Source organism: Gadus morhua, chromosome 16 (assembly GCF_902167405.1).
Source record: "Gadus morhua chromosome 16, gadMor3.0, whole genome shotgun sequence".
Taxonomy (NCBI): domain Eukaryota; kingdom Metazoa; phylum Chordata; class Actinopteri; order Gadiformes; family Gadidae; genus Gadus; species Gadus morhua.
In genome coordinates this window covers 29,930,005-29,957,049 of record NC_044063.1, presented here as the reverse complement: position 1 = coordinate 29,957,049, position 27,045 = coordinate 29,930,005, and the positions used below count along the sequence as shown (strand labels likewise).

Sequence of the window (27,045 nt, the reverse complement as noted above, 5' to 3'; positions counted from 1 at the left end):
TTTCCTTTTTATGGGCTTCAGTTCATTTGTTTTAATTTTAAGGGATACCTTTATTTTTATATTTTTATTGACCATGAATCTAATCACAACTTGGTTTTGTTCTCATGTTTCCCAAAGGCTGTGTTTTGAAACTTGTTGCTGATTGACCACCACAGCCTCCTTTATCCTGTTGGTTGTGGATTTATTGTTGTTTCCTATGGTTTTATATGCCATTTTGTATACATGTATACAATAAACACAAGGTGATGATAGATCTATGATGTTTGTCAATTCATCTACGCAGTAAATTAAGAAACGGGAGAAGTAAAGTAATAAGTAGTGAAGTTACTTTTTAAATGCAGTAACTAGTTAAGTAATCTCATTACAATTTACAGAAGTAACTAGTCATGAGTAACGAATTACTTTTTTTGAGTAACTACCCGAACACTGTTCAAACCGTACTTGGAGCGGCGTTTCTGGACAAGACCGGTTCGAAAATGATTAACCAGCATCAACTGTAAATATCAGCTGATCGCGCGCATGTAATCTAAACGGAGAGGCGTGGCGGAGTTGCGTAACCACGACAACAACTGTTTATCAAAATAATTTCAGTGTGGAACTTGGATGCAAAACATTCCGAAAACGATATGAAAACGATAGAGTGGATGGAGATCGTATTCATGGCGGATGTGCGTTTTTACATTTACCCGGGTTAGTATGGACGGGGCCTTTTTAGTTTCAAAGCAAATGACGCACCGGGTGAAAGGACACTATAGAAGCGCGATTAATCGGCGTTATTTTTCTGTGATTAATTAATCTAAATTACGGCGTTAATTTAGACAGCCCTAATATAGGCCTATTTATTAAATACTGCAGCTCAGGATAGGCACCTGATTGTCGTAGGCTTCAGCCTGACTCTGGTCATTACGGTAATCCTGAGTGTAGTCTTGTCATTACGGTAATCCTGACAGCCTCTGAGCAGCGGTCAGCTGATCCACAGTAGAGCGAACATGGCGGCGGAGATCCACTCGAGGCCCCAGACCTCCCGCCCGGTGCTGCTCAACAAGATCGAGGGGCACTCAGACGGGGTCAACGCGGCCGTTCTGATCCCCAAGGAGGATGGGGTGATCACGGTCAGTGAGGACCGGTGAGTACCTCGCGGGTTATCGAGGGTCGGTAGCACAAGGACCGAAACGTTAGCCCGGGTCGGTAGCACGACGACAAGAGAATTATCCCGGTTCGGTAGCAGGACCGGAGCGTTAGCCCGGGTCGGACCCGTCTATTTGCTGAGCATCAGCACAGCGGTAGCCATGGATCACAATGCTTTCTCAGAGAAGATTACCTGTAGACTCTGTTATATATATATATATATATATATATATATATATATATATATATATATATATATATTGTGTGTGTGTGTGTTTATATATGTTTATGTATGTATGTATATAATGTATGCATATGGTTATATGTGTGTGTGTGTGTGTGTGTGTGTGTGTGTGTGTGTGTGTGTGTGTGTGTGTGTGTGTGTGTGTGTGTGTGTGTGCGTGTGTATACAGTGGTAAGAATAAGTGTATGCACCCATGCTAAAGTTTACTAAAAAGAGGAATAAAAAGCCATTGATCTTAATGTCTTAATTAAACAAATGAGGAAAAACCCAACCTTTTAAACAACCAATTTTCTTTGTAAATGAAAAATGTATCGTAAATAAATAAATGTTCATCATTACAATTTAGGGTGCATAAGTATAGGATCCCCTATGTTAAATTTTCATAGAGGCCGGAACATTTTTTTTTAAAGGCCATTTATGTATGGATCCAGGATACATGCATCCTGATAAAGTCGACTAGGCCTTTGGAATTAAAATAGCCCCACATCATCACATAACCTTCACCATACCTAGAGATTGGCATGGTTCTTTTCAGTTAGCCTAATGATTTCTCAATGCAAATCAGACCAGCTAATAGGCTAACTGAAATAAAACCATACCAATCTCTTGGTATTGTGAAGGGTATGTGATGATGTGGGGCTATTGTAATTCCAAAGGCCTAGGTGACTTTATCAGGATGCATAGTATCCTGGATGAGAGAGAGAGAGAGAGAGAGAGAGAGAGAGAGAGAGAGAGAGAGAGAGAGAGAGAGAGAGAGAGAGAGAGAGAGAGAGAGAGAGAGAGAGAGAGAGAGAGAGAGAGAGAGTATATGTGTGTATTACTTTACGCGTTCCTCCCAACACTGTATATATATATATATATAACTTTTGTAATGCGTCCTTTTGTAACGCCGTTCCTCCCAACACTGTATATATACATATGTATATGCACACAGTGTTTGGAGGAACGCGTTACAAAAGTAATGCATTACTGTAATGCATTACTTTTTGCTTTAACGCGGAAATGTAAGGCGTTACAAAAAAAATAATAATATTTAACTCGGCGAGATTCGCAGGGGAGAAAAGAATGTGCTCAAATGTTCCTTCCTTACTGCTAGAAGAGAAGATCACGGCAGCAGCAGGGGAGTTGGTTGTAGTCTTTTTGCTCGGTTCTCCGTATCAATAGTAGGCTATAACGGAGCGACCAGCCCGCCTTTCCGTTTCCGGTCAAGGAGCAATGGGTCTTCCCACCGAAATCAATGGATTTACAAAATGCCAAATAAAACACGACAGAAACTGTATAACGCTACGATAATTGATTTGGAACATCAACTAACACCACAAACCACTCGGTGAGTTGGACATTTCTGAAAACGAGATGTGCAACTGATTACTTTAAAATAACAGTAACAAGTAATTAATAATGCATTACTCTTTTGAAGTAACTTGCGTGTGTGTGTGTGTGTGTGTGTGTGTGTGTGTGTGTGCCCGTGCGTGCGTGCGTGCGTGCGCGCGTGCAAATGTCCGAAATCATTGCTTGTTTCACTATGTGATTTGCATATTTGTGTATGTAGCTACATCCTTTATGGTATAGCAATATCTGATGTATGCAATCTATATTCTGTGTTGATCAAAGTGGTTAACTTGGTTTTCTTTGTTATGTATCTTTTTTCTATTATGCAACCAGCTGTTAATTCAGAATGGAGGTTAATTAGGGGAAGTGCTATTTTGACACTATTTGATCACTAATGAATGTTATCTTCGGCCAACTTACATCCTGATGATTACTCCTCCAATGTGAACGTATAGTAGCTCACATTATCAGTAATACTTGGATAGATTTAATAGATGCAAATGGTTTGCGTTGTTGTAGAACCATCCGAGTATGGCTGAAGCGGGACAGCGGGCAGTTCTGGCCCAGCATCTACCACACCGTGTCCTGTAAGTACGGTCCGAGTTGATATATGACAGCATTATAAACATCAATAAGCTGTTAATACATCAACATTCATGAACAATGTTATCTCTAGAATCTATAGAACATTAACAGGTGATGACTGTCAATCAATCACCCAGGCCGTGTTATTAAGACAGACAGACTGCCCCAAAAGTGTAACTGAAGAATCCTCCTCTTTTCTTCACCCAACCAAACCCCATGTCAGTCGAAACAGCACTTCTGTTTCTATCAAAGTCAAGCACATCTGCCTGCATGCATTATTTATGTCGGAAATATGCAGCTTCACTGACTCAGGCATATAGAATATTGTGGAATACTTTTAGGGCTAAATGTATGCAGGGGAACAGGGTTGTGTATAAAACGTTGTTTGCTTTTGTGACTTTGATAGCTCCATGCTCTTGCATGTCGTACCACCATGACAGTCGGCGCATCTTCATTGGCCAAGACAACGGAGCCATTGTGGTGAGTGCCCATTACAGGCTCTCATAAATAGCCTTGTTTGGAAAAGTAAAGCCAGTCTAAATGGTTATTTTAGTTTTAAAGAGGCCCATTGTTACTTTTTGGCTGCCTATAAATGTCAGCGTGTCAGAGCAGAGCAGAGCAGGCTTAACTGAGACTCTGTCCTCTTCCTTAGGAGTTTCTCATATCTGAGGACTTCAACAAGATGAACCACGTGAAGACGTATCCAGGTGAGGCCTCCTCCATGAGTATGTGTGTGGTTCACTGAGAGACGTGCGGATAGATACAGAAGATGTTGCCCTCTTTGGTTATGTAGTCAAGAGGAAAAGCCCTTTCTAGTCTGGTAAAAAATGATCTGGTGTGGTTTCCCAGCATGCCCTGGGCCAATGGCCCATCAGTTCTCTCTGTTAGGCAACTCTCTCAGGAATCACACACACTCCCTTCCCCGTGTACACAGGGTACTATTTATATAATAGGAGAGGAATATATTTATATTCACCCAGCCTTTTCTGGTTGCCAGATATTCCAATTGTAATACTTAAAGGGGGGAATATATTTGTCTCGACTAGTTTTATTGGGAAAAGTACTTCTCCTTGTCACTTTAGAATTCTAGAACTTGGAAATGGTGAGACATCTCCAGAAATAGTATCCCGCACATCTTCTGTGGTCTATGTAATGCGAGTGCTACTCTTAAGATATGTTTTCCTATTTGCTGTGAAACAGTAGCAGAGACATAGAGGAAGTGAAAATAAAAATAGAGATAAAACAAAAACATAGCTAGAAACAAAGTGTTTGTGAAGTGAGGTCAGTTCTTTTCATGCAGAAGCGGATCTCAGCTCCTAGCAGGGAGAAGGGGGTTGCTTCGTGGATGGAGGTATCCTCCTGAATGTTTTTACCTCTAAGCGTATCTAATTGTACAAGTTTGCAAAAGTACAATTCTTAAGGTGCGTTCACACCAAACGCGAAGGGGCAGCATGATCCCATACAAAGTGAACGTAGATACGCGAATCGGGCAAATTATTCACTAGAGAATATCGGTGACAAGTTTTGATTTGTTGCGCCACACTTTCGCCCTGCACAGGCGAGCGCGTTCACGAGGATCGTAGCGCGACAAATTCGCTTGAGTTGAAATATTTCAACTTTGCGGCGACATTCCTGCGATGACAGCCTATCAGCGTTCAACAACGTGGCCACTGAGTGACATGTGTAAGGTAACAGCAAATCAGCGTTCAACCGGCCAACCGTTCCCTGCAGTGCAGTCTAGGGTGAACTGCAGCAAATTCGCAAAACTTGCATAGCGACAGTTTATGATTTGTCGCGCGACAAAACTTGGGCGACAACGCGAACAGGCGACAAATGTGTCTTGGTGTGAACGCACCTGGCTTGGTTCCTCAACAGCCACATATCAACGACAATACAAGATCAAGAAATTCAAGAAATTTAAATGGAATTGAACTGAAGAATCTGAAAGGTCAAATGTATTGCCCTGCACTGCTGAAAAATCTTAAAGGTCAACTGTAAATGAACTGAAATGGAAAACTGATTTGCATTATCTGAAGAAGCAAAGTACATTGTTATTACAAAAGCTGGAAGCTAAACTGTAATACTGTAATACTGTCAAAGCTGGAAGATAGAAGTAGTAGTGGTACTCGCTGTAGTAGTAGTGGTAGTAAATTAAGTAGATGTAGTAGTAGCAGCTGAAGTAATAGTGGTACTAGCTGCACAAACGATATGCCTTATGGTATTGATTGATGTTTGTAGAAAGAATTGTAATAATCCCGCCATATTTTTTTTTAAACCAGCCAAAATTACATATGTTGTAAGAAGTAATCCAATTGAGCGAGCGTAAATCAAGGAGACCAACTGAAAACAAGCCGACATGGAACTTATACTGTTATTTTGAAAAAAGTATAAAGGTAATCAAAATTCAGTTTTCTTTATTATTGAAGGTACAAGTGTGTTGATTTGTTAAACCTTTGAACGATAAAATATTGACAAAGTTACGAAGTATTAAGTGTCAGAAGGACTTCCATTGTAAGGATGCACTCACACTACGCCATATGGCCGTTTTCACACCTAACCGTGCTCAACTGGTCCCATTGTTCTCTGGCCTGCACTCACACTAGGCCATCTGGCTGTGGCCGTTGGCCATCGCAACTGTGGCCTGGCCACGGTAGGCTCTTGTACATACGTCATCACGTCGTAACACGTCATCACCAAGGGTCCGCTGCATGGACCATAATAAAGTCTGCCGCCAGTCAGAGTTTCAACAACAATGGACAACAACACAGAGAACACAGTTCGCACTTCGCTGAGTCTGTTGCTTATTTGGAGCCGAAATGCCCAAATAACAGACACTCGACTTCTCTATGGGACCAACGTGAACCAACAGTTGAACCGCTTGAAGCCATGTTTACCGTTTAATGGGAAAGAAGGCTCGTCGCCTTTATTATGTCCATGGTCGTCGCATTGACTATACGTCATCCAGCTCTGGTTGCGTAGCCGTGCGTGTGCGTGTGTTGGCTCATTAGCATCTGTACTGTGGCGGGCCGTACCGTAGCAGCACACATCTCCCAAGTGGCCAAATTGGCCTGGCCAGCCTGGCCACACTCACACTGGCAGATTTGAGCACTGTTGAGTGTGAAAACGGCAACGGCTACGGCCAGATGGCCTAGTGTGAGTGCACCCTAAAAAATAGTATTTTAATATCTTCAAAAGTATAAAATATTTTAGAAATCTGAAAAGAAGTGTGCGATTCCAAGCTAATGAACATTTAAAAATTGGAATGGAGTCTAGATGAAAAATTGAGGAAGGAGATAGGTCCCAAAGTTTGTAGAGAATAAGAAAGAAAGAAAGAAACTTAAGAACAATAGTTGAGCGCTACATGCAGCACTCACCTGAATAGTAATAATAAAATAAAATAGAGTAAGTAATTATAAGAGGAACTTAAACTGAAGTAGTAAGTAACAATAAGTAATTGGTCTCCAGAGTTAGCATTGGTCTCATTCAACAAAAGAGATGGGACTCACATCTAAGTCAGTGTTGTCTGGTGTTTGATTGTCCTGATGTGTGTTTCGGTTCAGCCCATCAGAACCGCGTGTCGGATATGGTGTTCTCACTGGAGAGTGAGTGGGTGGTGAGCACCGGCCAGGACAAGAGCGTGAGCTGGATGTGCACCGAGAGCGGCAGCATGCTGGGCAGACACTACTTCAGCTCCTGGGCCTCCTGCCTCCAGTATCCTTTTGCTTCAACTTTATATTGACTAGGGGCGGGATACGGCAACATATCGTCACCCTTCCTCGTGTGATACGAGAATCGATGCACTGGACCCAAATATCGATATATTTTTTGTAGAGCTGTCAGTTAAACGCGTTATTAACGGCGTTAACGCAAACCAAATTTAACAGCGTTAAATTTTTTATCGCGCGATTAACGCAAATATTGTATAAAAAAAAAAAAAAAAAATTCTTTGGCTCAAAACAAAGAAGCAGTAGCCTGACTGCTATGTTCAAATGACATTTGTTCAAAGCAGTCGTTTAATTGCACTATAGGCTCTTTTTTTGTATCGTCCTGTTTTGATCAGTGTAATGCCAATGTTGTTATCAATAGAAAATCATTTGCACAAGGCAAGCCGATGCACTTCACCATGTTGATAAGAGAATTAAAATGAGAAGAATTATGGGACAAAAAAATCAAGGGATATTTAGCATAGAAAAAGAATTTGCGATTAATCGCGATTAATTAGAGTTAACTATGACATTAATGCGATTAATCACGATTAAATATTTTAATCGCTTGACAGCTCTAATTTTTTGATTTAAATTATTATTAATATTTATAAGAATTAATTTTGGATTTTTATGCTCTATTCCTGAAGAGTTAGGCAATAAATATTGCCCCAAAATCCTTATCCTCATCTTCAAACCGCTTATCCGGGGTTTGGTCGCCGGGGCAGCAGCTCTAGCATGCCCAAAATATTGATATTTAAATTAATAAAACAAGGCGCTTCAACCAGATTTCCCCGCTCCTCGAGGTGGCGCTCAACACATGAATGAAGAAACTTGAACAGAACTTTACTAACAAAGAAAAGTAACTGAAAAACTCAGTTTGGACCATGAATAAAGACCGAAATCCAGCACTTTACCGTTTCACAGGTATTTTGTATTCATCGTTAGAAATATATCGTGCTGTATCGTTAACCAAACGGCTCGTCTTTGTATCGCGTTCTACCGTTGAATCATTCGTGTGAGTGTACCCACCACACTCATGTCCATGTGTATAACGCTCTTTGTTCATACACTGCAAAACAAACACTAAAATCCACTTCTTGTGTCACATTATCGGTTGAACCAGTTTGGAGAACATCTATTATTTGAGGTTAGTTTTGCATAACTGTATTTATTTCAAATAATGTTTTACCCCCCTCTAATGTGTGCGTGTGTGTTTGTGTGTGGTAGTGTGTGAGACCTTAACCCAGCCCGTCAGATACGATCAGGAGACACAGCACGCTTTTGTGGGCGACTACTCGGGTCAGATCACCCTGCTGAAGCTGGAGAGACAGACGTACTCCATCATCACTACCCTCAAGGGCCATGAAGGTGAGCCCCCACCCACGCCCACGTGCCCCCCAGCTGCAGCCATATAGGAAGGAGATGGCACCAGGAGATAAATCTGTAGACTAGGGCCCCGTCCACACGGAGCAGATTTTTTTGTGAAACCGCAAAAGTCTTGTGCGTTTCGGCCGACCGTCCAGACGGATCCAGCGGATCCGGTGACCGAAACCGCACTTTTCTGAAACCATGTCCCAGGGTGGTTTCAAATATATCCGGACCTATGCGGTTTCGTTTTAGGATTCATGGGGACGCCTGAAAACACAAACGATGACGTCATTAGCCCCCCACCAGCTGTGGGACGTCAGAGTTGCGTTGAATTATTACTATTATTATTTTTAATTGTATTATTTTTGTAGCTTTAAATACAGCCCCTTGATAAATTTAATTACTAACTGTACATTAAAAAGTATTTCTGCTCAATTTAAAAGATTGAATCTCCTCGTGACTGGATGTTTGTCTAGGGGGATTATTTGTTTATCAACACAGCGGATGCGCGCGCAGAAAGATGGCAAAAAGAAAATTTGTTTGACCGGTTGCACATGGTTATCTCTGTGTTGTTAATTTGCAGTTGCAGTGTTATTTAGCGATTTTGTCAGCTTACTGTTACATTAAACTGTAATCAGCAAAGGCGGTTATATCATATAGACCCTATAGTATCTATTGTATAAAGGCTGGGACGAATTTCGAATTATAAATATATACACTTTATGTTGAAAGTATAGAGTATATAGGCCGTCGCGATTACCATTGAAACGAATGGCGCAGTGTTTATTCTTCAAAACGAGAGCTGGTAAGTTGTGAAAAATGAATTAAACTGTAATCAGACAACGCGGTTATATGCTATAGACCCTAGAGTATCTGTGGTATAAAGGCTGGGACGAATTTTGAATTATAAATATGTACACTTTATGTTGAAAGTATAGACCGTCGCGTTTCACTTTTAAACAAATGGCCGGTGATTATTCTTCAAAACGAGCGCTGTCTCTGGCTCATAGCTCAGCGGACTAGAATACCTCCCGTTGCCAAGTCGTAGCTACGGTCCGTCCTACTTATGTGAAAAACTTTTTATTTGGATTGTAAAATGCATGAAAATATAAATGAATGATCTTCATTTCCTTTCTTTGGCAAGTGACCATGGTATAAGCGGGATAATGGCCTTCGAGGTGTCAAAAACATGTTTTATCGATCGTAATTAAAGGGGACTACTTTTTGAGGGAGGTCAACTCAAATGAGTATACATTTAATAAGCATGCAATACGAATAAGAAAAAGCATAATTATTAAAGTATTTGAATTGTTTTATTATGGTGGCAAGCAAGAAGTAGAATAAATCGGATAATCAGTCTTAAAAGGGTTTGTTCAACCAAGCGCACAGCAAGATATGATTGCGGTTGTTGTCGGTCTCGTCTCTTTCTGCCAACGACATGCGAGTAGAGTGGGGAGTGTTGTAGACTGATCCCTCTATATAGAGCGCAGGCTTGATGCGCGCAGGCTTGATGCGCTCCACTTTTTTTGTGGAGACCCAGTGCCTTGAATATTTACTACAGTGTTTCTACAGCTCGATGTGGTTTCGCAATGGATCCGTCTTTACGGAGATATTCCTGAACTGCATTAAACTAAAACGGATCGTTTTCGCACGTGTGGACGGGGCCTAGGAGTTGGCTGTTACTCCTTCCCTTGACGCCTCATGAGAATTCAGAGTGCTTGCAGCAGCAATCAGGCTTACGGCTCCAGGCTAGCCCCAATTGGCCCTAATCCACACTCACACACACACACACACACACACACACATGGACACGAGGGCCATCTTAATGGGGATTGCATTACATTTGTCGGTTTATTTTCCTAACTTTTCTTTGATTGATCGCACACACAACAGACGTTAAGCAATGTGAGGCCAGATGAAACGTGTGATGACTCAACGATTCCCCTTTTCTTCCCTTAACACTAAGCGCACGCACACGCACATGCACGCCCTGACTGCCAGCTCAGCCACTTTATTGATCTAAATCAGGGGTTTTCAAAGTGTGAGAGAGTGAGCCCCCCCTCAGAGAAAAAAATTTCTGCTGAGCCCCCCCCCTCCCCAAAAAAAAAAAAGTTATATATTTTTTTAACATATTTTTAACCTTTTTTAAACATATTTCTGAAACATTACAACATCAACAACTTTATCTAAGCATGTTTTAGCTTAACCTTTTTTAAATACATTTGAACATCTTAATCTGTGTAAACTGCCAGTTTACACAGATTCATTCAGGGTCCCCGACTGAATTTTCAAAGTCGAATCAGATCTGCCTTTTCAGTCCAGAGATTCGACTTTTCGGCGGGTTTGTTTACCGGCGTTGCTTTGGTGACCTAAATTATTATAGGCAACTGAAAACGATGCCGGTTTGAAACTAAAACTGTGATTCTGAAAAAAGTATAAAAATTCCGTTTCGATAGTATTGAAGATACAAGTGTGTCGATTTGTTTAATGGTTTGAACGATGTTAAACGGTTGAAAAAATGAATGAGTTACGATGTCTAGAAGTAGGTCTATCAGAATGGGCTGACGTCTTCAATGAAAACAGCTGAAAACGAAGCGGTATGAAACTAAAACTGTGATTCTGAAAAAAGTATAAATGATATCGAAATTCTGTTTAGATATTATTGAAGATAAAAGACGGTTGAAAATTGATTTAGTTATGTTACTTCTACAGTTGAAGTACGATGATTTGAATCATCGACTTTCAGGGGTTTTTTCGGGTTTATTTTTTTCTCACGTCGCCCCCCCTGAAGAACTCTGGCGCCCCCCACAGTTTGAAAACCACTGATCTAAATAACTATTTACGTCCTGGCTATCAACACAAGCCCCTTGACATGGGAATGGCGTGTGCGTGTGTGTGTGTGTGTGTGTGTGTGTGTGTGTCTGTGTGTGTGTGTGTGTGTGTGTGCATAAAGATTTTAGTGGTATAAATCTGAGCTTGTCCTGTGATCAAAACACTGGGCCAGCCATGTGATGCAGCGCTCCCTGCTGCCACTGGCTGGCGCCAAATAACTGCTCCTCCAGGCCGCTCGCCACGCTCACTCCGTCATCATCACATCGCTCAAACACTCATCATATACATAGAAAACATCTTTAAATATACGTTAGGAGCCAAGAGAGGCAATAGAGGAAGCAGAAAATGGCACCATTTAAAGAAAAAAAAAGTGTTGCAGTTACATCACACGCCTGTGATGGGCAGGAGGGGTTCCCAAGCCAATCAGAGAGAGACGCCCTGCTGGGCGCAGTCTCAAGTCTGATTTGGGCACCGTCAACTCCCGGGAGTACTCTCATAGCACAGGTCATTCACCAATAGCCGAGGTGTGGCATCACATGACACTAAACAGCAGCCCTTAAATCTGACCAATCAGTCCTCCCTCCACCCCGCCCCCTCCTCCAGGCAGTATCGGGGCCCTGTGGTGGGACCCGGTGCAGAAGCTGCTCTTCTCAGGGGCCTCCGACCACAGCGTCATCATGTGGGACATCGGCGGGCGCAAGGGCCGCACCCTGCTGCTCCAGGGACACCAGTAGGTGCACACGCACACTTCTTACACACCCAAGAGCACACACAGGCAGCGCTCTGACAGGGGGCCGTGGTCAGGTTCATGAGTTAAGGTTGCTAGGTGCAGTGTGTAGTTCTGAGTCTGAGTTCTGCTTATAGAGGGAGACCCACCCACCCAAGTGTTTTCTATCTCTTTAACTCTCACTCCATCTCACTCTGTCTACCTCTTTCAGCAACACGTCTCAGTAGTGTCAGTTCCAGCGGTCCCACCATGGGCTGTGTCTCTAACAATCCCCTGATCTCCCCATACATATTTCATCAGCCGGTACTAGAGCGGGTGTCTCCCGCCCCCCTCCCTGGTGCTCACCAGGCCTGTCACTCCCAAGCTCCCTGGGGGTCCCTAGTTGGTCGAATGAAATAAGGAGAAATACAATTAAAAGGAAACGTTTACGAAGTACAGTTTCCCAAAGGACACCGACATCCACACACCAATCCTCTAAGATCAGGCCAATATAATCTCATACAAGACAACATTTTTGCTATTGTTGTATTCTATTGTTGTATTCGATATAGTCTCTATCACAGAGGCTGCATGAGGTTTCTGATGGTGATAAAGTCCCGGCTTTGAAGTTAAAGTAGGATTTAATGAGGTCCTCTCATGACAACCATGTCAAAATTAATAATGGAGACTTTTATTTAAAACGTGTGTTTGTCAAATGCCACAGTCCGAAGTGTTAAATCAGCTTACTTTGTGGGACATAATCCAAAAGAGGTTATTCATTTGGTATTCCTAATACGAGTCTAATATCAAAATCATTGCAAACATTTTTTTCTCGCTCCATCAACTAAATAAAATATTGACCTATAATCAATATTTAGGGGTTGTGTCTTTTGAAGTCATGAATATTGCTAATCTATCACACAACTCATTAGTCTCTCTCTCTCTCTCTCTCTCCCCTGGTTCTCTGTTCATTTGTTTCTGGGCTGCCCAGCGAGCGAGTGCAGGCGGTGCGCTACCTACAGCTGACCAGACAGCTGCTGACCTGCTCTGTGGACGGAGGCATCACCGTGTGGAACATGGACACGCAGCGGGAAGAGGTTAACTAGTTCATAGTCTTTATTATACTGCACCACTGTGTGATGAGAGGTTCACTAGTTCATAGTCTTTATACTGCACCAGCATGTGAGGAGAGGTTCACTGGTTCATAGTCTTTAATATTCCTCACTAGCGTGTGATGAGAGGTTCACTAGTTCATAATCTTTATACTGCACCAGCATGTGATGAGTGGTTCACTAGTTCATAATCTTTATTATTCTGCACCAGCGTGTGAGGAGAAGTTCACTGGTTCATAGTCTTAATTATACTGCACCAGCGTGTGATGGATGAGAGAATCTGAGGTTTACCGACTGAGACAGAGCTGTCTCTAGAGCTGGGGTCCTCTGACTGAGACAGAGCTGGGGTCCTCTGACTGAGACAGAGCTGGGGTCCTCTGACTGAGACAGAGCTGTCTCTAGAGCTGGGGTCCTCTGACTGAGACAGAGCTGTCTCTAGAGCTGGGGTCCTCTGACTGAGACAGAGCTGTCTCTAGAGCTGGGGTCCTCCGACTGAGACAGAGCTGTCTCTAGAGCTGGAGTCCTCTGACTGAGATAGAGCTGTCTCTAAAGCTGGGGTCCTTTGACTGAGACAGAGCTGTCTCTAGAGCTGGAGTCCTCTGACTGAGACAGAGCTGGAGTCCTCTGACTGAGACAGAGCTGTCTCTAGAGCTGGAGTCCTCTGACTGAGACAGAGCTGGAGTCCTCTGACTGAGACAGAGCTGTCTAGAGCTGGGGTCCTCTGTGTGTCTGCAGGCTCCTCAGTGGCTGGACAGCGACTCCTGTCAGAAGTGTGAGCAGCCCTTCTTCTGGAACATCAAGCAGATGTGGGACAGCAGGACCATCGGCCTCAGACAGGTACACACACACACACACACACACACACACACACACACACACACACACACACACACACACACACACACACACACACACACACACACACACACACACACACACACACACACACACACACACACACACACACACACACACCTGGCCACCTCGTGAGCAATGTACGTCACCCTGACACTTCCTGTCCCCAGCACCACTGCAGGAAGTGCGGCCAGGCCGTGTGTGCCAAGTGCAGCTCCAAGCGCTCCACCTTCCCCCTCATGGGCTTTGAGTTCCAGGTGCGGGTGTGTGACAGCTGCTTTGACACCATCAAAGAAGAAGAGTGAGTATGGTAGAAGATCTGTGTCTGTCCGTCGATAGTGTAATTAAATAAAAAATGTAATAAGATAATGTGTAATTATGTTAATGTTTATATCGGTTTTTTTATGTAGCAGTAGTTACGGTGTGGCCCTTATTGGATACCTAAATGTGTTATTGGATCCGTCGTACTGGGATGTACCCCTTACTGTAATCCTGCTTTCCCTCTAACTCACTTAACCTGGAAACTACTGTGTGTTTGTGTGTCTGTGTCTGTGTCTGTCTGTAGTCGGACAGCGCTGGCTACCTTCCACGAGGGGAAGCACAACATCGCCCACATGGACATAGATCCTTCCAGAGGCCTGATGGTCACCTGTGGCAGTGATCGCATCGTCAAGGTCTGCATCCCTCTCTGTCTCTTTATATATAGCTTAATTTCTCATCACAGATTGCTCACTACATTCAGTGATGTGGTGTAACACTGGAAGTAGAATAGGATCTAGCACCTTAAGCCATATCAGATAGGCTGTATCCAAACCAATGGAACATGGATCATCATTTGAAACATTGACAGTAAGGCTATGCCTACTGGGGAGCAAATGTGTCAAATGTTAATTATGATTTGTTAAAACTACAGACAATTATATATACAATTTACAAGATACACATTTATTATAGGTCTATGATGGTAGTTTACCGCTATGGTTGATCAATACATGCAACAGATAGTGATAATCATAGGTCTATGATGGTAGTTTACCACTATGGATGATCAATACATAGAACAGATCGTGATAATTAAAGATCGATGATGGTAGTTTAGCACTATGGATGATCAATACATTTAACTAGGGGTGTAACGGTACACGTATTTGTACCGAACCGTCACGTTACAGGCACTTCGATGCGGTTACAGAGGTGTACCGCGGTTAGTAAATGTGGCGTACATAGCGTTAATATGGCGAAAGTAAAGGCTTGTTTTGCGATGTGGAATTTAAAACTTGAAGTCGGAGTTCCACCCGGACCGTAATCCGACTCCGTAACTACGGAGACCCCTCAGCAGCTCTCCGTCGGGATGTCGGATACGCAATGCAATTCGCAGCTCGATCTATCTTTTATGTTGACTACAAACCATGAAAGCACTGTGTTGTAAATAAACTTCCAAAGCTTTTCAAATCTTATTTGGTGTTTTATTGGTCCTTAAGGTGCAAAGTAAACAATGTACAAAGTAATTAAGGTGCAAAGTCAAACCGGAGAAGTGATTCCGTAAATTATTTGAGAATCAATCACAGCCCTTGCCGTCTCCGTTGCGTCGACCAATAGGTCCATGGCGTCGACGGATAGTTAAAAAATATTGGATGCGCACGTAAGCTACGGAGAGGGTCTCCAACATGCTCTCCGACTATGGAGAGGATTTCTCCATGTCTACGTACAGCACTTTAACATGCACACGCATTTGAAAAGTGTCACCGTTGCTGTGCCAAAAAAAACACAACACTATTTCAACAACCCCTGTCTGGGAATTCAGAAATGCAAATGCCCTAATCAAGTTTATTTGTGTTTTCATCCCTGCTTATCTACGGCCATTCTCCGTTGTTGAGAAACAAGCAGTTTTTCTTAATTTTCCCCTTGACTATTAACCATACCGTACCGTGACTTAAAAACCGAGGTACGTACCGAACCGTGACTTTTGTGTACCGTTACACCCCTACATATAACAGATAATTGTAGGTCTATGATGGTAGTTCACCACGATGGATGATACATATAACAGATAGTGATAATCATAGGTCTATGATGGTAGTTTGCCACGATGGGTGCAGTAAGAGGAGAAACATAAATAGGCTGTTACCTCTGACCTATCTCTACATGTAGTGTGTGTGTGTGTGTGTGTGTGTGTGTGTGTGTGTGTGTGTGTGTGTGTGTGTGTGTGTGTGTGTGTGTGTGTGTGTGTGTGTGTGTGTGAATATATATATATATATATTTGTTGACATTTTCGTTACATCCCGACGGCTAGCTACAAATATATCCAAAATCCGGGATCAATGACTCACCCGTCTGTCTACCTACTGACCCACTTTCCTGCGGACCCTGCTGCTTTGATCTGCTGCTTTGATCCGAAACAGACGAATGTCATAGATACCAATGACTGAGGTCTGGTCATAGTGTGGACCCCACTGAACACTGGTGGACGGCTGGTGGGATGTGGTGGCTTCAGCGGGCTGTCATGACGTGTCCTTCTCTCCTCAGATCTGGGACATGACGCAGGTGGTGGGCTGTAGCCTAGCAACAGTTTTCCCTGCACGCTGAACGCCGGCGCCACCCTTCAACAAGAACCCCTACCCCCCTAGTCTCCGCCCACTTCTGTGCTGAGCCGGGGGGGTGGATGCAGTTCTCATGGAAACACATTGATGTTTTTCACCCGCTGTATGCCTAAACTCCCTTATCCACCACTGGGCTTACTGGTGTGTGTGTGTGTGTGTGTGTGTGTGTGTGTGTGTGTGTGTGTGTGTGTGTGTGTGTGTGTGTGTGTGTGTGTGTGTGTGTGTGTGTGTGTGTGTGTGTGTGTGTGTGTGTGTGTGTGTGCAAATGTTCCTTTGTGCTAAGGATCAGAGCTGATACCTTGTATTGAATTTGCCATCAACAAATCATTTCGATCCCCTTTTTAAATGTTTGTGTAAAATGATTGTTATTTAACGCATATTTCAAGCACAATGCATGTGTGGCTGTACATGTTTGCACTCCCTCTTGTCATGATTGGGTCCCTAACCTTTGGGAAGTTATATTTGTATTAGTCATGGTATGCACAGCCTATTTCTAATTGTCTCATTTCATCCAAAGTCAAATCAATGCGTCTCATTCTCAGCGTCTCAAGGGCCTGCTTACTGCATTCCAGTTGTGTGTGTGTGTGTGTGTGTGTGTGTGTGTGTGTGTGTGTGTGTGTGTCTGTGTGTCTGTGTGTTTGTCAACTTGTTAATCTTTCAATCTGCCCATGAGTTCCTTGTCCCCCCCCCCCCACTAGTCTGCCTTACTCGACTCTCAGGAGGTCCCATGGTGGAGGTTAGGGTTTGGTTAGCTACTGGACCTTCTAAAGCAACCTGACCTTGGAGTAGCCTCTGGGATGTTTGGAGAGCTCCAAAGAGCTCTTCAGGGGACGCCCCTACAGATGGATGCTGTATAACAGTAGCGGTGGTATAGAGGAGACTCGAACGCCTTTGTTTTGAGACTGAACTTTGATTTGTTAAGGGAGAAGAGGGGTCTCCCCCTTAGGGTCCTCAACAGGTACTTAAACTAGCTGTACACCCCGGCACTAGCGGTGTGTTTAAGGCCCTCAACAGGTACTTAAACTAGGTGTATAACAGAGTACTAGCGGTGTGTTTTTCAGAGCTCACTTCCTCGGTTGCCTTATTTAGGAAACACATGAACATCCTTAGATCTTTAGGGATCTGCTGATGATCCATGGTCACTGAGACCCTCTGAACCCACTCATGTTTGTATTGCTTGCAGCGTATTTGTTCTTTTCATTCAACACTATTTTATGTTTCCTCTATTTATTTGGTGTCCTGGTCTCCTCTCCTAACTGCACTGCACTCAATTGCACAAATTGTGGTTTAAAAGAAAACTGATGGTGATTTGGTGTTTTTTTCTTCGTGACCGTGGAGGATGAGTTGAACTTGGCATGGTGGATGAGTTGGACTGATTGAACTGGGCATGGTGGATGTAGCATTCTCTGTTGGTTAGGTGTGGCCAACATGGTAACAGTGTAGACTTCCTTAACTCTATCCTGAATATTGGCTGATTAAAGCAGGAACATAATGTTAACCTAATACTAATCTGTAGAAACATTCCAGTTCTTTGATCTTAATGTATATTTATATTGGTATTGGATATATTTTTACGATGGTTTCTGCTGGTGCCCAAATGTTGTTCTTTTTTCTTATGACACAACGCCTCCTGCATGTTCCCCGGGGTTATCTGCATGGGAAATAAATGTTTGTGACAAACTACACGGTGGTCTAGTGAAAGCAAATGCCTACCAGTCTACCAACGTCCTGGGACTGCATTATACGATATCTCCATACCCCAAGACCCTGAGAGGCCCCAGAATTAAGATAGGCTGACATCTGCTCCTGCTGGCAGGGCTGCTCCAGGCCCCTACAACCCTTCAGGGCCCCTACAGGGCTCAGAGATGGTACCTAGAGGTTACCTAGTGGGCCCCTACAGTGTATCTGTAGGGCTCTTACAGGGGGCTCCTACAGGGACCTTACAGGGTTATGAGGTTGCAACAGTACAATCAAGATTCAATCCAGCCAATGGCAGAACATCTGTTTGGAAGACATCACTTGGTGGTGTTGTACTTTCTGCTCAACCCCTCCATCTGTGAGGGGGAGATATAGGACACGAGAAAGGGGAGGTGGATGCAATGTACATCTAATGAATCACATCTATAAAGATTGGATATGAGTTAACCTTTAGTTCCGGTTTAGTGTTACAGCCGTAGCACTTCACCAGCAGCATGAGTATCAATGATCTACTTCTTAGTGTAAAGGTCCACTCTTTGTTTTTGCAACACTGCAAAATGTAGTCGCATATTTAGTTAGAACTAAAACTAATTTCTGGGATTCTCTTTCTTTAGCTCTCTCTCCCGTATCCGCTTGTATAAGACAAATCCTTCCAATATGTTCTGTTGTATATCTCAAATTATAGTATTTTTAAGAACGATATGATACTGACATGTAGCTCACCCCTGTCCTCCCGTGGGTCTGGGAGAGAGAAACTGAACGATGCTAAATAAAGACATTACAAACAATGATCCTTCTCCACATTTCTTCACCAAGCAGACTCAGAAAAAAGAGTTTTCACCGCTGTTATTTTATCACAATTTAGCATGTGTTTACAGAACAAGTTCAACGTTTATTAGTGGATAAGAAACATTAATATTGCACATTTCCAGTGTGATGCTGCCCTTGGAGTGGGGGGGGGGGAGAAGCAGGCACACTTGATCTTCAGTCTGAGCTCAGCCAGGCGAGGAAGCAACAGTAGCAGCAAGCACAACAGCAGCGCGCTTAAGGAGAAAAAAAGGACATTTGACGAGACAGACAAGGACGACAGTTGGCGATGACGGGTGGGCTGAGACTAGAATGTCACGTTGAGTGTGTGGCCATGGATGGACCTGTGATACAAATGTGCACCGTGTGTTTGGGTGAGAGTGTGACTTTGGTCACATCAGATTCCCATCTGATTGACAACTTTCTTGAAGTCACTGAGTGTGATAGTAGGGCGAGACTTATTGTGCACCTGGGTGCGATAAACTTGCCCTCTCATTTTAGTTTATGTTCAGAAAGACCAAGACTAAGTGCAGCATCACTGATAAAACATGCTTCAAAGGTATTCAGGTAGTAATTAATCAATAATCAATAAATGTCAAGACCTTCACAAACAGTTCAAACAAATTAAATACAAAATAATTGTGCATGTTGCGAACTTTTAAATTGTGGATGTTAATTAAAAGGGAAGGCTTTGTTTTTTTCCAAATGGATTTTAACCGTCCTGACAAAGTGTTCCTTGTGATAATAGCTCAGCTGCTAAATGAATCTGAAGAAAATCGGATTAATGTTGATGTCTTTGTACTTGGCCGGAGTACATCCCTGGGTTAGGAAACCTTAGATGGTGTTAGTGCTCACTTTAACACGCCTTAGAGCGTGGAGGTGAAAAGAGGTGCAGCTCAATAAGTTACTGATGCTTCTGTTGCCAATGCACAGATTAAGGTCCTGAAGTGCACCTGTGTGGGCCCCTGAACCCCCTAACACGGTGACTGTATCCAGGAGGGTCTGCGGGGGCTTCAGTGGGGCTGGTGACTCTTGGCCAAGTCCTCCAGTGAAGACATGAACTTCTGCTCCTCCAGGGAAGAGCTGCGGGTCCAGGCCAGAGGCAGGTGGGCGGACACCATCTTACGGTCTGAGGGTACATAAAAAGGTAACACTTTAAACACATCCATGGACTGCCTCCCACATTGTGGTGATGTTTAGGATTAAGCCTTGAATTAAGGCAATAATGATTTCAATCGCGACTGTAAAACATCCCGGGTCTATCGGCCAATGAGGACAATGGGCGGCTTAAATGTTTCCGTCCGCTTGACCGAACGGAGCCATAAGATTGCTTTCCCCACCATGAATGTCCACAATGTATGCTGGGAAGCATTGAGCCATGAAGCGGCCCTCTTGTTTGCTCCGTCTCCGCTGAGCGAGGCCCTGATCCGCTAAGTCAGTGGAACCATTGTGCTGTGGGAGTTTGTAGGAGGACACTGTAATCTGCGGCACTATCTGGCACCGAAGCTGCCCACTGCAGCTGCTGGGGACAAAGGCCATCAACAAACACACACACACACACACACACACACACGCACACGCACACGCACACACACGCACACAATGGCCAACAACCAGCCCCTTCTCAAGGCCAATCACCCCCAAATACACACCAAAGCCCACAAACACACAATGGCCAACTATCCCCCATTCCAAGCATCTCCGTATTCCTCTATTCTGCATCTCTGTTTCCAGGGCGGGGATGAATTCCTCATGCTTGATGAGTTCATCCAGGCTAACCTGGGACAACGTTTGATTTGAATGGATTTATCATGCTTTCTTGTATTGCTCTGGCTTCGTTCATTGATGCTTTGGTTCCAAGTCTTCTGCTGATAACCTAGCCTGATCAGAGGGCTGATGCACTGACCTTGGTTAAGAAAACCCCACTGTCACTGGAAGTCAGTTATCATGGGTGTATATCAGGAGTGTGATTGGTGTATATCATGAGTCTGATTGGTGACACCATGATTCTAATTGGATGATCCTAATAGGTGTAACACCATGATGCTATGGGTGTGTCTCTGTATTGGTTGTGGTGGTCGGTGGCCCCATGCAGCCTACCTTGGTAGAAGTGTCCGCTGGGCATGGTTGCGGCGGCATCGGAGACGGCCAGCCACACAGCGGTGTCAGCCCCCTGCTCTGGGGTCCGCAGGCTCTCCCTCATGGAGCTGTGGAACTCTGGCATGGCGTTGGCCACCGCTGGAGTGAGAGGGTGGGGAGCGGTCTATATATACACGTGGTGGTTGGGTGGTTGGGTGTGTGTGTGTGGGGGAGAGTGTGTTTGTGGGAGAGTGTGTGTGTGGGAGATTGTGTGTGTAGGTGTTTTTGTGTGGGGGGGGGGGTACCTGGGGTGTCCACCCAGCCGGGGTGCATGACGGAGAAGTGGATGTTAAGGTGGTTCTTGGCCAGCTGCTCTGTTATGACCACCTGCTGTCTCTGTAACATACACACGCACACACACACGCACTCACGTCAAATCTTTATATTGCAGAGATATTTTCCATGGGTCTCATTTTGATGAAAGTACATTCTTGTACGTTCTAGTGTGAGCTAGTGACCTTGTTTTCATTCTTGGAGACCGGTTGCCTGGAGACCCATTTGAGTGTTTTAGGCTTGTGTCTATTTTTGTGTCAGTACACAGTATGTGTTTCTATGGCAAAGGGATTTAGCTCCTACGTGAACAGGTACAAATGTCATTGTTATATATATACTGACTTGCTGAGAGATTTGTACATTAATTCTTCACCAAATAACCATTCATCATGCCTCTCTCTTTAGGTTTGTGCGCTGTCTTGTCAGGCTGTCTTTAAAACAGTGATCTCCCCAGCTCACCTTGTCAGAACCATAGACTGTATACCACATGGCCCCTCACACAATGTTCAGCAAACAACCCATTTGGAGGTGTCTTCGCACTAGTCTATAACTAAAGCCAAATAATTAATTAACAGTATTAATATTGGATCCCTAATAAGGTTTTAAAGAATCAAACAGTCAAACAGAACCTCCCTAAACAGCGAGATGAACACGCCCCAAGGCCCTCGCCCAACAAATGATCTCCTTTGTGTTACGAGACAGAGATCCCCATTGGTCCAGTGGCCTCAGAAGGCTGGCAGTTCACCTAGCGCCGGGCCAGGCCTCAAAGCCCAGGACTAGGGTTGTGGTCGGTCTTAGTTGGTGTCTGATCGTTGCCTGGCTCACAAACAGGCGGTCATGGCTGCTGCTTGGTCTGATCAAAATTTCCCCCCCATGTAAGGATAGAAAACCATTCAAAATAAGAGACAGCAGAGGCCTAGCAAGGTGATGATTAGGAAATGTTTTAAATGTTCCTGCCGCAAGGAACGAAGGCATTATCGCCTTTCCTTTCGTAATCCTTTCGACCAATCAGATGGTCAAGTCTATCCTATGCTGAAGGAGATAAGAAAGGGAGCATTAAAGCACCTTTCCTTAGCATTTAGAGATGAAAAAGCTCTTACCATGGCTGCAAGAGATACTTTCGGCTCATTGCATGGAAGTAAGTAACTCCCTCACCTTGCTCTGTCTGAACCGTGGCTCCTGCCTCACCTTGCACTGTCTGAACCTTGGCTTCTCCCGCACCTTGCTCTGTCTGAACCGTGGCTCCTCCCTCACCTTGCTCTGTCTGAACCGTGGCTCCTCCCTCACCTTGCTCTGTCTGAACCGTGGCTCCTCCCGCACCTTGCTCTGTCTGAACCTTGGCTTCTCCCTCACCTTGTTCTGGGCGTACACCATTGCTCCATCGTAGCGGCCCCGGTCGGTCTGCAGGTTCCCGGTCCTCAGCTTCTGCACCAGCATGCCCCCTGAAGAGACTGTGACCTGGGCAGCAGGTAGAATTATGACACATTAGCAATTTTGGCTTCTAAAGTGGCCACTATTACAATTGCCAAATATTGACCGCTAACAACTTCAATATATAGGGAGAGCTTGAAGTGGTATGTATGTTAAAGCAATGTCCCAAATGAGCGAATAGTGTCTATAACTTGATAGAAGATAGAAGGTGTGAAGCGTTGTGTGTATACCTGTGTATTCCGTTCTCTTCTATTACTACACATATGTCCTATAGTTTGTATATGTGCTGACCTACATGCAGTGACCACGTGTTAGGGTGCCACAAGGTGTGAGAGGACAGGGAGGGAGGGAATTATTAAGGTTACGGTGACCTTTCACCTCACCTCTTGAATGTCCCACTATGTCTCCATTAAAGGGTTTGCGTGTTCTTGTGTGCATGTACGTATGTGTGTGTGCATGTGTGTGTGTGTGTGTGTTTGTGCGTGTGTGCGTGTTTGTGCATGTCATTTATTGTGTGTATGCGTGTGTATGTGCCATAGGTTTGAACACTCACCACCCTGGGCTCGGCACTCTTCTCCAGTAGAGTAATAAGACTCTTAGTCAGAATGTACACACCTAAACACAGACAGAAGACACTTTATTTCATCAATCATCCGTTAGTGTGTGTGTTTCTGTGTGTTTCTGTGTGTGTGCATGCATGTGCATGCGTGTGTTTGTGTGTGCATGTGTGTGTGTGTACTGCTAACCCAGGACATTGCTGGCAAAGCTTTTCTCCAGCCCCTCTGTGTTCTCCTCCCTCTGGCTCATTATGCAGCCTGCATTGTTGATCTGGACACACGCACACACACACACACACACACACACACACACACACACACACACACACACACACACACACACACACACACACACACACACACACACACACACACACACACACACACACACACACACACACAGGTTTATACTTTGAAACTTAAGTTTGTTTTTATGTCCTTAACAGATTTGTATCTTTAACTTATCTGTCTCTGTAAAGCAGTGTTAGAAATGTGTATTATTATTATTATTTTATAATTCTTAGTAATATTCACATGATTCTCACCAATACGTTCAGGGACTTGTACTTCCTTTTGAAGGACTCTGCAAACTCCCACACCTTCTTTGTCTCAGAGAGGTCCAGGATGTGGACAAAGATCTCCTGAAGGTTCATAAACGAAACAGAGGTGTCAGTACCAAGGGTTAGGGTTAAGTTTAAGGTTAGGGTTATTCTTAACATATCTTCCCTGAATGAGGTTGAACGGCAAGAATCCCCATCGGTTTTCTACACGTGCAGTGTTTATAAGGTTAACCAACAGTTCCCCGCTGTCTCCTTGTAAATACGACCACAGTAGTAATCATAAAAGGACCAATGCCGGCAAGAAGTATTGAAGGAGTTGGACTTAGATGACATACACAAAGCATGAATGCCCGTTCAGATGGGCAAGAGCTTCATGTCAGTGACCGATCCATTCTTATCCCGGGTGTAGAGGGTACGCTACCTTGTTCCCGGACTCTTTCACGATGTCCGCTCTGGCCTCCTCTGCCTTGTCCTTGTTTCTGCACACCATGTGGACGGTCCCACCTGGCAGGGAGACATCACACAACCTCATCCTGGGCTCTTCCTCTTCTCTACAGGCTTCTCTCTTTGCCGGCATATCATAGCAACAGGGTTTGTTTACTTCAATGTTCCTGCCTATTTTCAGTGCCTTAGACTTGCAGTCCATTTGTGCAGTTGTTTCTGCGGGTCAGAGCAACAGGCTGGCTCTGTGACTTAAACATTATCGTTTTTAGTTTCCTACAAAGAGTCAGGTAACTTATCAGAACATTAGACATTATAATTTATAAATGAGTTGTGAGGGTAATAGACTGAAGTCTGTGAATGTGGTTGACTGCATAGATCACCACGTGTTGGGCCTTGGTCTTGAAGGTTATACCTTCATTTATAACTGTGTGTATTATAATATTTAACTAAATAATATATTTAACTCTATAATAATTCGGCTTTTGAAATATTGTGTACAGAACAATATGAATCTAACAGTCATCTGTGAATGGTCAGTGGAAGAGCTGGGGCCGACAGAAAGGTAGGGGCCCTACCCTTCTCAGAGTTGTGGCTGACAGGAGGCTAGGGGCCCTACCTTTCTTAGCGGTAGCTGGGGCTGACAGGAGGCTAGGGGCCCTACCTTTCTTGGCGATAGCCATGGCAGTAGCCCTGCCGATGCCGCTGTTGGCTCCTGTGATCATGAATGAGCGGCCGGCCATGGAGACCTCCAGGTCCTTCTCCACAAACCGCTTGGACGCTGATATGAAGGCATTCCTAGTGGAAACACACACACACGCACACACACAGACACACACACACACACACACACACACACACACACACACACACACACACACACACACACACACACACACACACACACACACACACACAATTTAGAATCTTTCAGGTAAATGTCAATCTGTTTTTGTCAATCTGTGTGTGTGTGTGTGTGTGTGTGTGTGTGTGTGTGTGTGTGTGTGTGTGTGTGTGTGTGTGTGTGTGTGTGTGTGTGTGTGTGTGTGTGTGTCAGAGAGGTACTGAGGAAGACGAGGTCAGGCCTTGACAGACGAGAAAGGGCTCCCTGTTTTACAGAACAGACACAATGCGGCTCAGAGAGAGACGGGGTCCGGTGAACCCTCGGCCCCGGGTCACCCAGACCCCCACAGTACAGACACAGAGAGGCTCAGAGAGAGACGGGGTCCGGTGAACCCTCGGCCCCGGGTCACCCAGACCCCCGACGGGGACAGACACAGAGAGACGGGGTCCGGTGAACCCTCGGCCCCGGGTCACCCAGACCCCAGCATGGACAGACACAGAGAGGCTCAGAGAGAGACGGGGTCCGGTGAACCCTCGGCCCTGGGTCACCCAGACCCCAGCAGGGACAGCAGTGTCGGCTCGTTTGTGCGAGTGATCAAGTGCCTCAATTAGTCCCATTGTCCTGGGGAGAACTTAGTGAGGGGGGAGGGGGGGGGGAATGAAAGGCTTAATGGATGCTCTGTTCAGTGGTGTCAAGCAGAGAGCTAGTAGTGCTGGGCTGGGGTCAAACGTTTGTCTCTCTGGAGGAGGAAAAGACAACACAGAACAAAGCAAATCGACCAGGAGCCCCAGCAGAGGGCTGGTCTGAGGACAGGGGTCCCAGCAGAGAGCTGGTCTGAGGACAGGGGCCCCAGCAGAGAGCTGGTCCGAGGACAGGGGCCCCAGAAGAGGGCTGGTCTGAGGACTGGGGCCTCAGGGGCCTCAAGCTAACACAGGGTGACAGTAGCTAAGGGAGGTAGAGCAGGTTGCGCTGTATCCGGAAGGTTGCTAATACGATCCCCGGCTCCTCCTAGAGTGTCGAGGTATCCTTGAGCGAGACTCCTCACCCTGACTAGACCTAAATGTAAAACATGCGGGGTACATCAGGTGTTCCCTGCTTAGGGGTACTCAGGTTCAAGTGGAAAATTGTATTAAGCCCATGTTTGTTAAGGTCTACATTATTTTTGTATGTTTATCTTGATTCTTCTTCTGACAATTCTCAAATGTACAATCATATCATATCTCAACCGTATAGTAAAGTTAGTAAAGTTTAAGTTTTTTTGAATTTGAATTTGAATTTGTATCCTGGAGTCCCCCTCAGCGATGAACACATCCCATTCTAGCTCTAGCGCTCCACACGTGACAGCATGGCTGTGCGGACAGCAGACCGTATGTCTGCTCACTGGGATTGTAACTGGCACATAACCAAGAGTCAAAAAAGGAGGATGAAAAGAGAAAGGAGAATGTCGTAGAAGGAAATAAGTTTGTTTAACCATTTATTGTATTACGGCCTCTTCAAACGTGTCCTTTATCGCTGGATGGATATGTTTTAGTAGTAGTACTGTGTTATTTACCTATAAACAAGCAAACAAACAACACTTTTTTCAAAGCACTAAGTTCCTCTAAGTTTTAAGGATGGATGGATGGACACCCGAAAACCCCCTGCAGCAAACCCTGAGTGTACTCACTTAGTGAACTCGGTCACTCCCTTGAGGAACCAGGCGGAGTTGCGGTACAGAGACATGGTCCTTCTCCTCTCGGTCCTCGGTGCGCTCTCTCCTACGCTTTAATAGGAGCGCCGCACCACGTGGGGGCTGATCCATAACCCCGGGGGGCTGGTCCATTACC

General features: G+C 44.6%; 2 protein-coding genes across 2 annotated transcripts; one reads left to right on the top strand and one right to left on the bottom strand.

The window, feature by feature from the left end:
- Nucleotides 1-961: 961 nt before the first annotated feature.
- On the top strand, nt 962-18,958 carry wdfy1 (WD repeat and FYVE domain containing 1). The gene is made up of 12 exons (XM_030381010.1): nt 962-1,126; nt 3,224-3,291; nt 3,696-3,769; nt 3,942-3,996; nt 6,850-7,000; nt 8,252-8,364; nt 11,800-11,926; nt 12,894-12,999; nt 13,750-13,851; nt 14,040-14,170; nt 14,435-14,543; nt 16,396-18,958. The coding sequence occupies exons 1-12, from the start codon at nt 990-992 to the stop codon at nt 16,453-16,455; spliced, it is 1,233 nt and encodes a 410-aa protein (XP_030236870.1). The 5' UTR covers nt 962-989; the 3' UTR covers nt 16,456-18,958.
- A 40-nt stretch (nt 18,959-18,998) lies between these two features.
- Nucleotides 18,999-26,969, bottom strand: dhrs12la (dehydrogenase/reductase 12-like a). The gene is made up of 10 exons (XM_030381011.1): nt 26,886-26,969; nt 25,040-25,173; nt 24,356-24,438; nt 23,920-24,015; nt 23,564-23,645; nt 23,371-23,432; nt 22,740-22,844; nt 21,359-21,449; nt 21,075-21,212; nt 18,999-20,103 (listed from the first exon to the last, which is right to left on the bottom strand). The coding sequence occupies exons 1-10, from the start codon at nt 26,939-26,941 to the stop codon at nt 19,988-19,990; spliced, it is 963 nt and encodes a 320-aa protein (XP_030236871.1). The 5' UTR covers nt 26,942-26,969; the 3' UTR covers nt 18,999-19,987.
- Between the last annotated feature and the right edge of the window lie 76 nt (nt 26,970-27,045).

What these genes read in the sequence shown, in the direction of transcription:
- wdfy1 (XM_030381010.1), top strand. Translation starts at nt 990, where the DNA reads ATGGCGGCGGAGATCCACTCGAGGCCCCAGACCTCCCGCCCGGTGCTG. An exon ending in CTGCTGCTCCAGGGACACCA is followed by an intron (nt 11,927 to 12,893) that starts GTAGGTGCACAC and finishes TGGGCTGCCCAG; the next exon opens with CGAGCGAGTGCAGGCGGTGC. An exon ending in GCAGTGATCGCATCGTCAAG is followed by an intron (nt 14,544 to 16,395) that starts GTCTGCATCCCT and finishes TTCTCTCCTCAG; the next exon opens with ATCTGGGACATGACGCAGGT.
- dhrs12la (XM_030381011.1), bottom strand. Translation starts at nt 26,941, where the DNA reads ATGTCTCTGTACCGCAACTCCGCCTGGTTCCTCAAGGGAGTGACCGAG. An exon ending in TGAAAGAGTCCGGGAACAAG is followed by an intron (nt 24,016 to 24,355) that starts GTAGCGTACCCT and finishes ATGAACCTTCAG; the next exon opens with GAGATCTTTGTCCACATCCT. An exon ending in AGAGTGCCGAGCCCAGGGTG is followed by an intron (nt 22,845 to 23,370) that starts GTGAGTGTTCAA and finishes CCTGCTGCCCAG; the next exon opens with GTCACAGTCTCTTCAGGGGG.